Raw genomic sequence first — 16,904 nt, 5'->3', positions numbered from 1 at the left:
TACTAAATCATGCTAAAATAAGTTTAATAAGTATTAGTTACATTACTAAATATTTAAGGAAAATCAAAATTAGATTATGTATTTAATTGTTTAAACCAATGTATTTTAATTGTCTAAACCAATGTAAAACTAAAGAACAAATATTTAATATTATTGTCATTCTTAGTGTTGAATTGATTTTCTTTTTGCATTAGTATTAATTTGATTTTGATTTAAGTTTTATTATAATTATCAACATCTATGAACTATAATCTTTATTGGACCATTCCGAATTCTAAGTTTTAAACTTGAAATAATATATTAAAAGATAAAAACTATGAAATAGTATAAGAAATATTTTAAAATTATATCAAAGTAAATATTTTTATGTATAAAATAAAATTTTAAAATTTCATATATAATGTCGGGTTGGTTTGGTCTCGGGTTGTTTTTTTTTAGTTAAAACCAAACCAATCCAAATATAGTCGGATTTTTTTTTTCCAATACCAAACCAAGTCAAACCAAACCACTAGTCGGGTTTTTTTTTTTCCGGTTTGACTCGGTTTGCGGTTTGGTTTGGTTTTCGGTTCGGTTTTGTACACCCCTACCGATTGCCATGGACTATATAAAAGCAAGGGAGTAACTTGGTATATATTTACGAAGTCTAAAATGAAACACGAGTGAAATATCATCATATCATCATATATCATCATATCATATATCATATATTACTAAAAGTGGGAGCAAAAAAAGTTAAAAGTTGAAATTCCAAAATAACCCTATAAAGTTGAGTTACTACAATAATACCATTAAAACACGAAATAAGTTTTTCCTAATAAAATCTAAAATCTAAATTATTCATCATTAAAACATGAAACAAATTATTTTTTTAATATAATCTAAATTATCCATTTATGACAACGTACAAAACTGGCTAATACTTGTTTTGTTACCTTTTCTAAAATGCATGTCTTCTCTTCTTTTTTTCCAGAAAATAATTAATTACATCAATTTTTTTACACATGCATCTTTACTTAAGAGCTAACTTTTATAATTTTCATATATTTAATCTTCTTATTCTCATTTCTTAATCTTGACCTTTTAAATTTCTCACACAAATAAAAAAAATACAAATGAGTAATTATTCCTTAAAGATAAGATATTAAAGTAGATACATGTATCTTTTAAAGTTAATTTTCATTCTTTATCCTTTTTATATTTATCTTAATAGCATTTGACCTTTCAAATTTTCATGTAATTTTTCATATTACTGCAATTCTTGTCTTATAAATTTAACCTTTCCAAGGAAGACTTTTATTTACTACTCCTACAATTTTTGTGTGTTGGAGCTCTAAATCGGTGAAATAATGTCACAATTTGTTGTGAAAGTTGTGAGATCTCCCTTATACAATCATGGAACAGACAAGAATTCAGTTATTGAAGTATCGAAACTTGAATTGCTGATTTGTTAGCAACTTGCTTTAATTTTAGATTTTTTTTGTATGCTCAAACATAAACTATTTGTTACGTTCATTTTTATTTCATTTTTCATTATAGAGAAAAGCAAGCCTAATTGTCTTGCTTGTGTGTTTCTTTCTTCTTATTTTTTGTTTTTTGTACTTTTAATTTTACGTGTATATGAACTTTCACCTTTAAGAATGAATTTGATAGAATGTTTACTCTTTTTTTTTGTTGAAAAAAGAAGAAGGCGAAACATATAGCATTAGGTTAATGGTGGATAAGTCATGTATGAAGAGACAATTAAACTCTATAAAAAAATAGTAGTATGTTTATAAATATATTCTGATTTTCAAACTATAAATTATAAGACTTTTTACACATTAATTTTTAATATTTATAATTAAATTATTAGTTTAAAGCGCTCGTGGATAAAAAATTAATATAATATTTTGTACACATCCATTATAATTATACAAAAGTAAATAATCTCCTATCAAGCTTTTAATTGATGAAACATTAATATTGCACTACGGTTTGAATAAGATTAATCTCATGCAATCTTTTGATCTTCTAACACTATTCTATCAACAAAAAGGAACTTTTAACACTATCGAGAAATTTAATTTGGTTATCTGTTATCTTTTCCCTTTTGCTTTACAAACTCATTTTTTGACTTATAAATAGAGTTTATTTTATTAACTTCTCATATGATTATCTCGGTGCATTCACTTGAAGGTCATGAAATTGGAGTATCATAGTTAATAGTGAGACAAAGTAAGAAACCTCAATTAGACACATTTGTTTAAAAAGAACTCAAATCACGATATTTAATAATGTTTATTTAAAAAAAAAATGAATATACTCATAGGGGTTACACGCGCAAAGCACGTACTCAGAAACTAGTCTTTATATAAAGTAAGACATAACAAAATCTGATTGCCATGGCTATATAAAGGCAAGAGAGTAACTTGGTATATATTTAATGAAGTCTAAAATGAAACGCGAGTGAAATATCTTTATATAAAGTTGGACATAATTAACATCTATGTTTGATCTGTGAATTTTTGGATTTCATTTCGTTTGTTATAATCCTCTTTGTATTTAAAGATTGATTCTTTGACTGATGATATATAAATTTTCCCCATAACTTTTATAACGTAAATGCCGTAGTTGTGTTGGTTCACTAGAAAATAAAAGGAAAAAGAGTTTAAGTTCTATATGTTGATGATGTCTAAATTATTAACGCAAATATCAATTAAGAGTTGTTATTACCAATTATAAAGAAAATGGAAAGTCTAATTTTTTAATGGAGCTCAGGTTCTGGTTCATTTGCCAGTGCAAACACACTGACAATTTGAAATGATAAATGTTTTAAATATTATTCGTGCATCGCACGGGTAGGTATACTAGTTATCTTAATATTAACAATTAACAACATAGAAGACAAACTTAAGCCATCTGATTCCAAAAACCATAAATTTCATCAATATTCATAATATAAAATAGTAATTAGCTTTTAAGATTTCTCTATCCAGAATTCAAAAGCATCCAAAAACTAGTAAAAGTTTTATATCAGAAGCACAAAAGCAAAACACCATATCCCGGAGGAAATAAGATAAAACAACTACTCTAAACTATCTGAGTCTTCGGATAAACATTAGTGACTTGAAAGTCGTCCCCCATGATAGTCTTGAGTGAGTAAAAGCTTGGAGTGTATGTAATCGCTGTAATGACCTTACCGTAAACATAAACCACCCTGAAACTCTTCATTTTTGGGTTGTACGAAGCTAGCTTGCTGCCTCATTGAATTAAGATTTCTCCATCTTTCCACATAAGTATCGGTTCAAAATTAATGTGAACCATACCACGCGGAACAGAATCCACCAAAATGATTTCTTTAGTCCAAGATTCAGAAACCCCATACTCTTTCATCCACCAGATATCAATATTAGTGGATGATGTGTTGTAATAATCAGTCAAACATAAATAATTTCCCAACTCTACTAGCTTCAAGTTCCAGGGTGGAGTTACCAGTCCCGGTGGAGCTGGCAGGGACTTGACCTTTTCTGTCTCAATAACGAAGGAGTAAATGGTGTCATTTTTTTCGCTATCCATCCAATGAAGAGCACCATTGCTTTTAACCTTGTCAAATTTATACCATACGGGACACGAAATTTCACCCACATTTCTCCATTTCTCACCAACTCCAAGAGTATAAACCTCCAATTCCGATACTTTAGTAACCTTTCTAGCTACAAATCTCAATACCTTATACTTTCCAGACGCTTTGCTAAAGCAAAATCCATAAGTAGCACGACAAACACTAATCTCCCATTAAGGCAATTTAACTTCGAAATATTCACCCAAAAGAGGATTACTAATATAAACAAAATGTTTCTCAATATCTGTCGAACCATTCACGAAACAAGTGAATCCATTACACAAATCAACTAAAAACACTCTCCCTGGAGGGTAGTGAAACTCAAGGGTCAATTGAATGGGTCTGTTACAATGGCGAGCATAATAATTATACTCTGCTTTGAGTTCTAGAAGCGAAGGCTTGCCCACACCATCGAAAAGATAAATGCAGGGGAATTTGAGGGATCTTGTGTGATACATGTTAGCAAATAAAGTGTCGTAAGATAAAAGGTTGTACCAAAGTTTACACACAGTCTTACATCGGAAAATGGGCTTAATTGACAATCTTGAAAGAATTTCGATCAAAATCACCCATGAAAAATCCATAATCTTCATTTTCGTGACATGAGTCATTCTTCTTATTTTGCAAGATGAGCTTTTGACGTCCATGGCTATCACTTCCTTTGAACAAAATGGTTTGCCAAGTGAATCCATTACACAAATCAACTAAAAACACTCTCCCTGGAGGGTAGTGAAACTCAAGGGTCAATTGAATGGGTCTGTTACAATGGCGAGCATAATAATTATACTCTGCTTTGAGTTCTAGAAGCGAAGGCTTGCCCACACCATCGAAAAGATAAATGCAGGGGAATTTGAGGGATCTTGTTTGATACATGTTAGCAAATAAAGGGTCGTAAGATAAAAGGTTGTACCAAAGTTTACACACCGTCTTAAATCAGAAAATGGGCTTAATTGACAATCTTGAAAGAATTTCTATCAAAATCATCAATGGAAGATCCATAATCCTTGTTTTATTTGGAAAATATATTGACTGGTTTAAGAGTCGCCACTTAATTTTTGAAGAAAAATCAAGAAAACTAATTTTCAATAGATTAAAACAGGAAATCAATTGAAAATATAAAGGGGTTCGGGGGGTTCGATATTAGTGTTCTAGGAAGGGTGTGAAAGCACCTAGAACACCCGCTAATGCGGTTATCCGACGATTAATTATTTGGCTAAAATAGATTAACTTAACTTAAATTGCAAATTGAACTATTTTGTACTTAGAACTATTTTAAGGGAGACAAAGAAAAATATTGAAATATTATCTAAGCGAAGTATTTTGTAAAACTTATTTATTTGTTCATTTTTAGTCGAGTAAGAAACGAATGATTTAGTTAGGTGATTAATTCAAAATGGGTGTTTTCTGGGGATTTGAATTTCGACCTTAAGGTTAGTGGAAAAATTTAACGAGCACATAAACACAACAAAGAAGGGAGGGAAAGAGATTTGGGCCCAAATCTGGCTTTTCTGTCCGCCTGGGCCAGTATTTGGGCCCACTTTCGTTTTGGGCTTTCGGCCTATTTGAGTCACCTGCACCTGTCCTAGTCTAACATGAAATGAATATCTTTCTTTTGGACCTTAAGCCCAATTTCTCCACCTGTCCTAAGAACTAACAAGTAATAGTAAGTAAAATGACAAGGGCTTAGGCCCAATAATAACAAATACAATTTCGAATAAATAAAGGTGGGCTTTGGCCCAATCTTTTTCAACTCCCGATTTGCTCCGCTTTTCTTTCAATTTCGGGACCTGTTCGTCGATTTTAATATCTGGATGACTCCGATAAAAGGGAATATGGGCCTTTGTGGCCCAAAAGGAAATGCGAAGATAAAATCCATGAGGACCCGGACGAATTTCACATGCAAACACAAAAATGAGGATCAATAAGTAAAAGTTATGGATAATATAAGAAAATTTATTTTATTCTAATATTTATTACACTACTATATATTACACTACTATGTTCTAATCTTTATTATACCACCATATTATAAAATCTATATACTATCATATTCTAAGACTTACATACTACCATATTTTAATATTATATATACTACCGTGTTCTAATATTTGTATTCTACCATATTTTATTATTTATTATACTACCATATTATGATATTAGCACGGTGGAGGATGATGTATGTCACCAAGGGTCTTAGATCCATACACAAGTGACATTTTAATATCTTTGGATTATTAAAAGCTACGGTCAAAATTTAACAATTTTAGAAATTCCAATAATAACTAAATCAAAATCTTATCTAAAGCTTCCAAACTACAGTGACTAGACTATAATCCACTAATGACCACATGACTTGGGCAATTGCTCATACAAACATTAAGGCAACAATAAGAATTAGGGAACAAATATACGCTAGTAAGCATGAGTAACAGAGAACAAATGGACCAATCAATTGTATATAAGTGAAAGCAAAACAATTAGCACACCATCTTTAGTCTAAGCTTTAACGGGAGAAATTCTCAAAGGGATAGTTGACCATATGCCTACTGTTCGTTTCAGGTCAAAGAGAGTAATATTATCTTCACAGTTTATTTGAAAAGTAACACAAACCGGAGAGGAAAAGTTCTTATAAAATTAACTCACCAAGGATACGATCATAAATTAAACGACAAGAAGCATTAAAACTCACGTACCACACCGCTGTCAGTCAGCATGAACTTAGGACCCAAAAGAACAAGACATCAAGGCGTAAACTCTAGACAATACAGTAGCTAATCCCAATATTAGAAACTAACTCCAAACTCCCTTTGACAAGATAATCTTACTGGCAAGACGCGAGAATGAGTCCACAATTTAGGGAAAAGAAGAACTAAGCAGAAATCTCCAAGGAAAAAGGAACGAAAATTCCTACATTTACGACAACTCGACCATCCCAAAGCATGTTGTTCTAAATAAGATCAGGAACAAAATAACATAACACAACTTTGTATTAGCTAATTTCTTAGATTCTGCTCCTATTTTGGAAAGAAAGTGACATTGACAGACCAAGAAAAGGGTCAAAATAGCAACCACGGAAGATTTTCAGCTGTCCTAGCCGACACCAAACCGAATGAGCAACCAAACCATAAAAGGGGTGGATAAATACAAAAAGTCGAAAGACAAATTAGAGTTCGAAAATTACTAGAATTTTCAGCCTTAAATTTGCTAGAAAAGACTCATTTTAATCTCAAACAACTAAGATGCACATGATTCTAAACCAGACGACCTCTCGACAGACGAAAGCCATAAACTAGGCAGAGAACAGAAACATTCTTAAAAGGACGAAAGCATGCTACAGCTCCATTTCACTTCATTTCATACCAAAACAGAACAAAAGGGGGCCTGAATTCCAAATGAGTTTACCTTTTTTGGTGCAACGAACTGAGGCGACGGGCTTGAGAGACGAACTTCACCACGCCAAAACTTCCAATACGAATAGCGCTCGAGAAGTACGAGCAGAAATATTGAACACACGCTGAAATTAATTCCCTTTCTAATTTACTATAGTATATTCAGTATCTATTTCCTTAACTATTTTGCTTAAGTTGTTTTCTGGAACTTCCTCAAAAGAAAAAAGACCAACTCCCCCCCCGATTGACACTGTAAATAGTGAAGTCTATATAGAAGGAGCTTAGGGTTCACGATTTTGGGGGGAAAGGAATAAAATTTCGATTCAAAGGGCTCAATTCGAAATTCAAATTCTTAAAGAATCTTACACCATTAAGGGAAAACAAGCTTTTTTTCTGAAATTTCAACTCCATTCCGGAAAAGGAATGGAGGATGGACGGTTGGATCGATTCCCATCGTCCTTGGAGCTCAACGTGGCCTCATCCCACAACCTCAAGGACGACAATAGTAGCTGGAAATACGGAAAAGCTGTACAGAAAATGTACCAGCCTGCTGAAGGAGACGTTGGGGTCATATTTCCATCTATCGCCGTGTCCTCTCCGTGAACTCGCCACTGTCTGAGGGATGTGAGGCGCGTATGGCATTGGTGGTGTCGTTCACGTATCTGTCGTTTGCCAGCCGTGTATTGCTCTGTTTTGGGCGTCATTTGCTGTAGTTTACGCTACTGGTGGGTATTCTTTGTTGAACAAGGAGTGGGCCGGGTCGGGAACATGGAATTGGGTTGAGTGATATTGTTTTGGGAATTTAAGAATGGGCTGGACGGTTGTTGTTGTTGATTATTAGTGTAATGGGTGTATAGAAGGAGTGGGCCGGCTGGGAAAAGGAAAGAGGGCCCAAAATGATCTTGCAACAGGTTTAACGTTTTGGCAAGGAATGGATTGGATTAAGAATTGGCCAAATGATTTGCAAAATTAGCCAATTGAATTTAGAATGTAACCAAATTGAATTTGATTAGCAAATTCGGCCAATGTTCAAATAAAATGAGTTGACATTAATTAATTAACGAGTTTCTTAGTTTTGACAAGATAAAATAACTGACTTAATTATAAACTAATTAATTCAAAAGTGTAAACTATTATATAACTAAACCAATTTGTAAAATATTTGAGCGAAATAAAGTCTTTTTAATGTGATTTTCGAATATTTATAAAATGTATTAACTATATATATAAAAAATATGTAAAATATAAGTATTGTCTAAAAATTATAATAAGTGACATAACCTATTTAAAATAACTTGCAAACTATTTTTCGAAATTTATAAAACTAATTGTTTTAAATCATTTGAAATCTAAGAAGCTCGAAAATTAATCGTTATCGGGGAGGGTCAAAATTGGGTGTCAACAATCCTCATCCTTGGGACATGAGAGATTCTTCTTCTTTTGCAAGATGAGTTTTTGACGTCCATGGCTGTCACTTCCTTTGAACAAAATGGTTTGCTAGTTTTGAGGTGTTTGGTCGGTTGAACTTTCCATATATATAGTGGTCTCCAAGATTTTGAAATTTTATTTCAAGCCAAAATGACTGTAGACGTTGACTAGATACAGTTGGATGACTTCTAGAAAAATATTTAAGGAAAAAAAATTAAATGCTACTTTCCATTATTATTCTTTTGGATGACTTCTCAAAGTCAAAAAAAATAATAAGTGACTTCTTTGAACATTTACCTTATTTAGCCATTTGAATCGGATGCCATCAATATTTTACCTTTTTTGATGAAGTTAATAATTTACCATAGAAAAATTTGAGATACCTTCTCATACATTATAAAGTAAGGAGATTGATACTTTTTTTTGTTTTTTGTTTTTAAATTATATGTGGTGAACGTTGATGCTATGTTTATTTTGATTGTTATTTAAATTTACTATATCATTAGGTAAGAAAGTCGGATGTGAAGAAACAATATGTGTCCTTATATTTTCTTGGAAAACCTTTCTCCAATGTTTAGTTGGTGAGTAAAAAATGTATCCTATAGACTCTCCTTTATATAACTATGATGTTCGTTCCTACTTGTGTGTAATACATCGACTAATTTTGTGGGGTACGTGCTACGTCCAACCAACACAAATATCGTGTAATTCGATCCAAGAATTAGGGTTTGGACACTTGGGAAGAAATGACCTAATATTTTTATATTTCACGAGAATTTCAATATATTAATTAATGAGATAGAAAGTATCCATAAAGCTTATTCCTTTTATACAATAATGTAATTTGTATTAAATAGAGAGGTGCATTGAATTCAAGTTCTCTCATATTAAACAAGATCAAAAGAGTTAGTTGTTAATCATATATATATATATATATAAAAGAGAACCCTCAACCCGATGACGTGGTGCCACTAGAAGTAAGGATTCTCTTTTTATTTATTTATTTATTTATTTCCAATACTGCCATTCCCCTCTACAATAGGAACGTAGATTCAGCCTTCAATAACTGCTTCTCCCGTTCATTTATGACCACTCTTGCCGCTCTTCATTAACATTGCGCCTATTTACAACAGTCGACCCGCCTATATATATGATGCGCCCTTGCAAATCAGGATTCTTATTTATTTTACTCTTTTTAAAAGTCATAATCATACGGAAAAGTAACTATTTAGTCGCTGCTAATATATATAATAGTTGCCACTAATAATTTGTTTTAGTAGCAAGAATAATCGTCATTAATACTCATAATGGTCAGCACTAAAAGAATGTTTTAGTGGCAAAATTAGTCGTTGCTAATACCTATAATAGTCGCCACTAAAAGATTGTTTTAGTGGCAAAATTGGTCGCTGTTAATACATACAATAGTCGCCACTAAAAGAATGTTTTAGTGGCAAGAACAATTGCCGCTAATACTCATAATAGTCGCCACTAAGAGAATGTTTTACTGGCAATATTAGTCGCTGCTATTACGCATAATAATCGCGACTAAAAAATGTTTTAGTGGTTAAATTAGCTGCTGCTAATACCTATAATAGTTGCCACTAAAAGAATGTCTTATTGGTAAAATTAGCCACTGCTAATACCTATAATAGTCGCCATTAAAAGAATGTTATAGTGGCAAAATTAGTTGCTGCTAATACATATAATAGTCGCCACTAATAGTTGGTTTTTGTGGCAAGAATAATCGCCGCTAAATGTCAATATTAGGGGCATATGCAGTTGTTGCTAATGCTTATTTAAGTTGCAGATGAAAGTATGTTTTTACTGACTATTATGATCATATTTAATCCCTATATTGGTTGCCACTAAAGGTAGGTTTTGGTTGCAACTTAAATTAGTCAACACTATAAGTAGCATTTAGTGTCAATTTTGATCGCTTGTAAAAGTATGGTACAGTGGCAACTTTAATTGCCGCTAATACCTGCAAAGTACATATTAGTGGCAAGTTTAATGACTGCGAAAAGTACTTGTTAGTGAAGTTTGTCGAAGTTAAGTGTAATATAAGTTACCACTAAAGTCAGTATTAGTGGCAATTTTAGTCGCGCTAATATATAATTAGCCTCCACTAAAAGTATGTATTCATTACAACTTTTGTCGCCACAAATGTAATCTTTGTGACAGAGTTATCTTGGACATATATTATGTACAGTCTGGAAATTGTATTATCACGAATGAAAATGTCTAGATGAATTACAGAAGATAATAGAGCGGAATAAAGGAGTTGTAATGTCATGCTAGCACAAGTACTATTAATATGGTACCAAAGCACCATAAATTATTGTATTGAGTTATTTACAATAAAACTTACAGACTTAGAAGATGTATAATAAAGGTGCCTGAAGAACTGATACAGGGGAAATGGTAATTAATCGATTACCGAGTTATTGGCATGTTGACTGTCCATTTCTAGAGTCATCAACGATTATTGCCATTGACTATATTAAGGCAAGTGAGAAACTTGGTATATATTTACGAAGTCTAAAATGAAACGTGAGTGAAATATCTTTATATAAAGTTGGACATAACAGAATCTGATTGCCATGGACTATATAAAGGCAAGAGAGTAACTTGGTATATAGTTAATGAAGTCTAAAATGAAACACGAGTGAAATATCTTTACATAAAGTTGGACATAATTAACATCTATGTTTGATATGAGAATTTTTTGGATTTCATTTTGTTTATTATAATCCTCTTTGTATTTAAAGAATGATTCTTTGACTAATGATATATAAATTTTCCCCATAATCTTTATAACGTAAATGCTGTAGTTGTGTTGGTTCACTAGAAAATAAAAGGAAAAAGAGTTTAAGTTCTATATGTTGATGATGTATAAATTATTAATGCAAATATCAATTAAGAGTTGTTATTACCAATTATAAAGAAAATGGAAAGTTTAATTTTTTAATGGAGCTCAGGTTCTGGTCCATTTGCCAGTATAAACACACTCACAATTTGAAATGATAAATGTTTTAAATATTATTCGTGAATTGCACGGGTAGGTATACTAGTTATCTTAATATTAACAATTAACAACATAGAAGAAAAACTTAAGCCATCTGATTCCAAAATCCATCAATTTCATCATATTCATAATATAAATAGTAATTAGCTTTTAAGATTTCTCTATCCAGAATTCAAAAGCATCCAAAAAATAGTAAAAGTTTTATAGCAGAAGCACAAAAGCAAAACACCATATCACGGAGGAAATAAGATAAAACAACTACTCTAAACTATCTGAGTCTTCGGATAAACATTAGTGACTTGAAAGTCGTCCCCCATGATAGTCTTGAGTGAGTAAAAGCTTGGAGTGTATGTAATCGCTGTAATGACCTTACCGTAAACATAAACCACCCTGAAACTCTTCATTTTTGGGTTGTACGAAGCTAGCTTGCTGCCTCATTGAATTAAGATTTCTCCATCTTTCCACATAAGTATCGGTTCAAAATTAATGTGAACCATACCACGCGGAACAGAATCCACCAAAATGATTTCTTTAGTCCAAGATTCAGAAACCCCATACTCTTTCATCCACCAGATATCAATATTAGTGGATGATGTGTTGTAATAATCAGTCAAACATAAATAATTTCCCAACTCTACTAGCTTCAAGTTCCAGGGTGGAGTTACCAGTCCCGGTGGAGCTGGCAGGGACTTGACCTTTTCTGTCTCAATATCGAAGAAGTAAATGATGTCATTTTTTTCGCTATCCATCCAATGAAGAGCACCATTGATATTAACCTTGTCAAACTTATCATACCATACAGGACATGAAATTTCACCCACATTTCTCCATTTCTCACCAACTCCAAGAGTATAAACCTCCAATTCCGATACTTTAGTAACCTTTCTAGCTACAAATCTCAATACCTTATACTTTCCAGACGCTTTGCTAAAGCAAAATCCATAAGTAACACGCCAAACACTAATCTCCCATTCAGGCAATTTAACTTCGAAATATTCACCCAAAAGAGGATTACTAATATAAACAAAATGTTTCTCAATATTTGTCGAACCATTCACGAAACAAGTGAATCCATTACACAAACCAACTAAAAACACTCTCCCTGGAGGGTAGTGAAACTCAGGGGTCAATTGAATGGGTCTGTTACAATGGCGAGCATAATAATTATACTCTGCTTTGAGTTCTAGAAGCGAAGGCTTGCCCACACCATCGAAAAGATAAATGCAGGGGAATTTGAGGGATCTTGTGTGATACATGTTAGCAAATAAAGTGTCGTAAGATAAAAGGTTGTACCAAAGTTTACACACAGTCTTACATCGGAAAATGGGCTTAATTGACAATCTTGAAAGAATTTCGATCAGAATCATCAATGGAAGATCCATAATCCTCATCCTCGGGACATGAGAGATTCTTCTTCTTTTGCAAGATGAGGTTTTGACATCCATGATTGTCACTTCCTTTGAACAAAATGGTTTGCTAGTTTTGACGGTTTTGGTCTTTTGGACTTTCATATATATATATATATATATAGGGTTCCAAGATTTTGAAAATTTTATTTCAAGCCAAAATGAATATAGATGTTGACTAGATACAGTTGGATGACTTCCAGAAAAATATTTAAGGACAAAAATTAAATGCTACTTTCCATATATATACTGGGCTCCAAGATTTCGAAAATTTTATTTCAAGCCAAAATGACTATACACGTTGACTAGATACAATTGGATGACTTCTATAAAAATATTTAAGGACAAAAATTAAATGCTACTTTCCATTATTATCCTTTTGGATGACTTCTCAAAGTCAAAACAAAAATAAGTGACTTCTTTGAACATTTACCTTATTTGGCCATTTGAATCGGATGTCATTAATATTTTACCATAGAAATTTTTGAGATACTTTCTCTTACCTTATAAAGTAAGGAGATTGATACTATATTTTATAGAATGTGAAATAGTGATAAAGAGTTGCGGAAATGTCTCGGAAAAAAGAAGTGACTTTTTCTAAAAGAGTTGAATGTATTGCATGGATTTAGTTTAAATATCATGTTTGTTTTGATCGTTACTCAAATTAACTATACCTTATGTTTAAATTCATCATTAGGTAATGATGAAATATCTCATTTTATGTTAACGATCGATTTGGTGTGATTACATCGGTACTTTAATATTTTTCATCTCATTTTGTCTTTATTTTTTTTCTTTCTTTTTTCATTTTGTCTTTACTTATTATTTAACAATCTTATTTTATTTTTTACCCTACCGTTTTATAGAAGTTTTACTTTGTATCCTACTTTTGTTGTAGGTTTATCATTCAAATTGTTGATGTATGATATATAAAATGAATAAAAGAAATGAAGCTTTGTTGACTTTGCAATGCAAACAACTTAACGTTAAAATGGACTTTAATATATACACTAGAATTCAAAAGCATCCACAAAATAGTAAAAGTTAATATCAGAAGACCTAAAGCAAAACATCATATATATTGTGGAGGAAATAAGATAAAACAAATATTCTAAAGTATTTTAGTCTTTGGATAAACATTTGTGACTTGAAAGTTTTCCCCCATGATAGTCTTGAGTGAGTAAAAGCTTGGGATGTATCTAGTCGCTACACTGACATCACCGTAAACTTTAACCCAGATGAACCTTTTCGACTCGGGTCTGTATGAAGCTAGGCATCTGAAACTCTGAATCAAGATTTCTCCATCTTTCCAAATTAATATTGGGTTTATATTAAACCTATTAAAAGCCCGCGGAAGAGAATTCACCATAATGGTATCTTTAGTCCAAGATTCAGCAACCCCATACTCTTTCATCCACCAGATATCAATATTAGCAGACCATCTGCTTTTATCATCAGTCAAACACAGACAATTTCCCACCTCTGCTAGCTTCAAGATCCATGGTGGAGTTCCCAGACCAGGCGGAGCTGGTAGAGACTTGATCTTTTCTGTCTCAATATCAAAGGAGTAAATTTTGTCATTTTCTTCGTGATACATCCAATGAAGAGCACCATTGACAATAACCTGGCCAAATTTATACCTTGTAGGACATGGAATTTCACCCACATTCCTCCATTTCTCACCAACTCCAAGAGTATAAATCTTCAATTCTGATACGTGAATATGCTCTCTAACTACTAATCTCAATACTTTAAATTCTCTAGAGACTTCGCTAAAGCAAAATCCATAAGTAACTTGATTAACACTTATCTCCCTTTCAGGCAATTTAACTTCGAAATACTCACCCAAAAGAGGATTACTAATGTAAACTGAATGTTTCTCAATATACATCGAATCATTCAACAAACAAATGAATCCATTACATGAACCAACTAAAGACACTCTCCCTGGAGGGTAGTGAAACTTAGGGATCAACGGAATGGGTCTTTTAGAGCGGCCATAATAATAACGATAACCTTCTTTGAGTTCTAGAAGAGAATGTTCGCCTATACCTTCCGAAAGCAAAATGCAGGGGAATTTAAGGGATCTTTTTTCATACATTAAAACAAATAAAGGGTCGGGATATAAAATATTATACCAAACTTTACAAACACATTTACATCGAAAAATGGACTTGATTGGCAATCGTGAAAGAATATCAATCATAATCACCAATGGAAGATCCATAATCCTCATCCACGTGACTTGACAGATTCTTTTTTCTTTACCCTTAGAGATTTTGACGTCCATGGCTATCACTTACTTTGAACAAAAGGAAAAATTTCCCAAATTTTGAGGGTTTGGGTGGGGTGGACTTTCATATATATAGTGCGCTCCAAATTTTAAATTTTGAATTTTAATTAAAAAGGTTCCCATAATTGAACCTTTTTTCTCTTTATGTCTTCTTGAATTATACAGTTGGAGGTAATATTTACTTTTTTTCTCTGTATGTCTTCCTGAATTATACTGTTGGAGGTAATACTTACCTTTTCTCTCTCTATCCCTTTCTGAATTATACTGTTGGAGGTAATATTTACTTTTTTTCTCTTTATGTCTTCTTGAATTATATTGTTGGAGGTAATACTTACCTTTTCTCTCTCTATGTCTTCCTGAATTATACTGTTGGAGATAATACTTACCTTTTCTCTCTTTATGTCTTCTTGAATTATACTGTTGAAGGTAATACTTACCCTTTTCTCTTTATGTCTTCCTGAATTATACTGTTGGAGATAATACTTACCTTTTCTCTCTTTATGTCTTCTTGAATTATACTGTTGAAGGTAATACTTACCCTTTTCTCTTTATGTCTTCCTGAATTATGCCGTTGGAGGTAATATTTACCTTTTTTTCTCTTTATGTCTTCCTGAATTATGCCGTTGGAGGTAATATTTACCTTTTTTTCTCTTTATGTCTTCCTGAATTATGCCGTTGGAGGTAATATTTACCTTTTTTTCTCTTTATGCTTACCTTTTCTCTCTTTATGTCTTCTTGAATTATACTGTTGTGTAATATTTATCTTCTTTTCTCTTTATGTCTTCCTGAATTATGTTGTTGGAGGTAATATTTACCTTTTTTTCTCTTTATGTCTCTTCCTGAATTATGTTGTTGGAGGTAATATTTACCTTTTTTTCTCTTTATGTCTTCCTGAATTATGTTGTTGGAGGTAATATTTACCTTTTTTTCTCTTTATGTCTTCCTGAATTATGTTGTTGGAGGTAATATTTACCTTTTTTTCTCTTTATGTCTTCCTGAATTATGTCGTTGGAGGTAATATTTACTTTTTTTCTCTTTTATGTCTTCTTGAATTATATTGTTGGAGGTAATACTTACCTTTTCTCTCTCTATCTCTTCCTGAATTATACTGTTGGAGGTAATACTTACCTTTTCTCTCTTTATGTCTTCTTGAATTGTACTGTTGAAGGTAATACTTACCCTTTTCTCTTTATGTCTTCCTGAATTATACTGTTGGAGGTAATATTTACTTTTTTTCTCTTTATGTCTTGTTGGAGGTAATATTTACCTTTTTTTTCGCTTTATGTCTTCCTGAATTATACTGTTGGATGTAATATTTATCTTCTTTTCTCTTTATGTCTTCCTGAATTATACTGTTGGAGGTAATATTTACCTTTTTTTTCTCTTTATGTCTTTCTGAATTATACTGTATGATGTAATATTTACCTTTTTTCTCTGTATGTCTTCCTGAATTATACTGTTGGAGGTAATATTTACCTTTTTTTCTCTTTATGTCTTCCTGAATTATGTCGTTGGAGGTAATATTTACTTTTTTTTTCGCTTTATGTCTTCCTGAATTATACTGTTGGAGGTAATATTTACCTTTTTTTCTCTTTATGTCTTCCTGAATTATGTCGTTGGAGGTAATATTTACTTTTTTTTTCGCTTTATGTCTTCCTGAATTATACTGTTGGATGTAATATTTATCTTCTTTTCTCTTTATGTCTTCCTGAATTATGTTGTTGGAGGTAATATTTACCTTTTTTTCTCTTTATGTCTTCCT

General features: G+C 32.1%; 2 protein-coding genes across 2 annotated transcripts; both read right to left on the bottom strand.

Annotated features, from left to right (window-relative positions):
* Positions 1–10,312: 10,312 nt before the first annotated feature.
* On the bottom strand, positions 10,313–12,888 carry LOC107060841 (F-box protein At3g07870-like). The gene is made up of 2 exons (XM_015309263.1): positions 11,938–12,888; positions 10,313–10,399 (listed from the first exon to the last, which is right to left on the bottom strand). The coding sequence occupies exons 1-2, from the start codon at positions 12,886–12,888 to the stop codon at positions 10,313–10,315; spliced, it is 1,038 nt and encodes a 345-aa protein (XP_015164749.1).
* A 1,072-nt stretch (positions 12,889–13,960) lies between these two features.
* On the bottom strand, positions 13,961–14,950 carry LOC102594450 (F-box protein At3g07870-like). The gene has a single exon (XM_006348711.2). It carries the CDS (start codon positions 14,948–14,950, stop codon positions 13,961–13,963), a length of 990 nt encoding a protein of 329 aa, XP_006348773.2.
* Positions 14,951–16,904: the final 1,954 nt, after the last annotated feature.

The sequence above is a fragment of the Solanum tuberosum genome, unplaced genomic scaffold (genome assembly GCF_000226075.1).
Source record: "Solanum tuberosum cultivar DM 1-3 516 R44 unplaced genomic scaffold, SolTub_3.0 scf00103, whole genome shotgun sequence".
Classification (NCBI taxonomy): domain Eukaryota; kingdom Viridiplantae; phylum Streptophyta; class Magnoliopsida; order Solanales; family Solanaceae; genus Solanum; species Solanum tuberosum.
This window is presented reverse-complemented; position numbering and strand designations above follow the sequence as displayed.

Bases quoted from the DNA above. Each gene is read 5' to 3' on its own strand.
- LOC107060841 (XM_015309263.1), bottom strand. From the start codon at position 12,888: ATGGATGTCAAAACCTCATCTTGCAAAAGAAGAAGAATCTCTCATGTC. The intron at 10,400-11,937 runs GTTCACATTAAT...TGTACTTTGCAG, and splicing joins ATTCTGTTCCGCGTGGTATG to GTATTAGCGGCAATTAAAGT.
- LOC102594450 (XM_006348711.2), bottom strand. From the start codon at position 14,950: ATGTATGAAAAAAGATCCCTTAAATTCCCCTGCATTTTGCTTTCGGAA.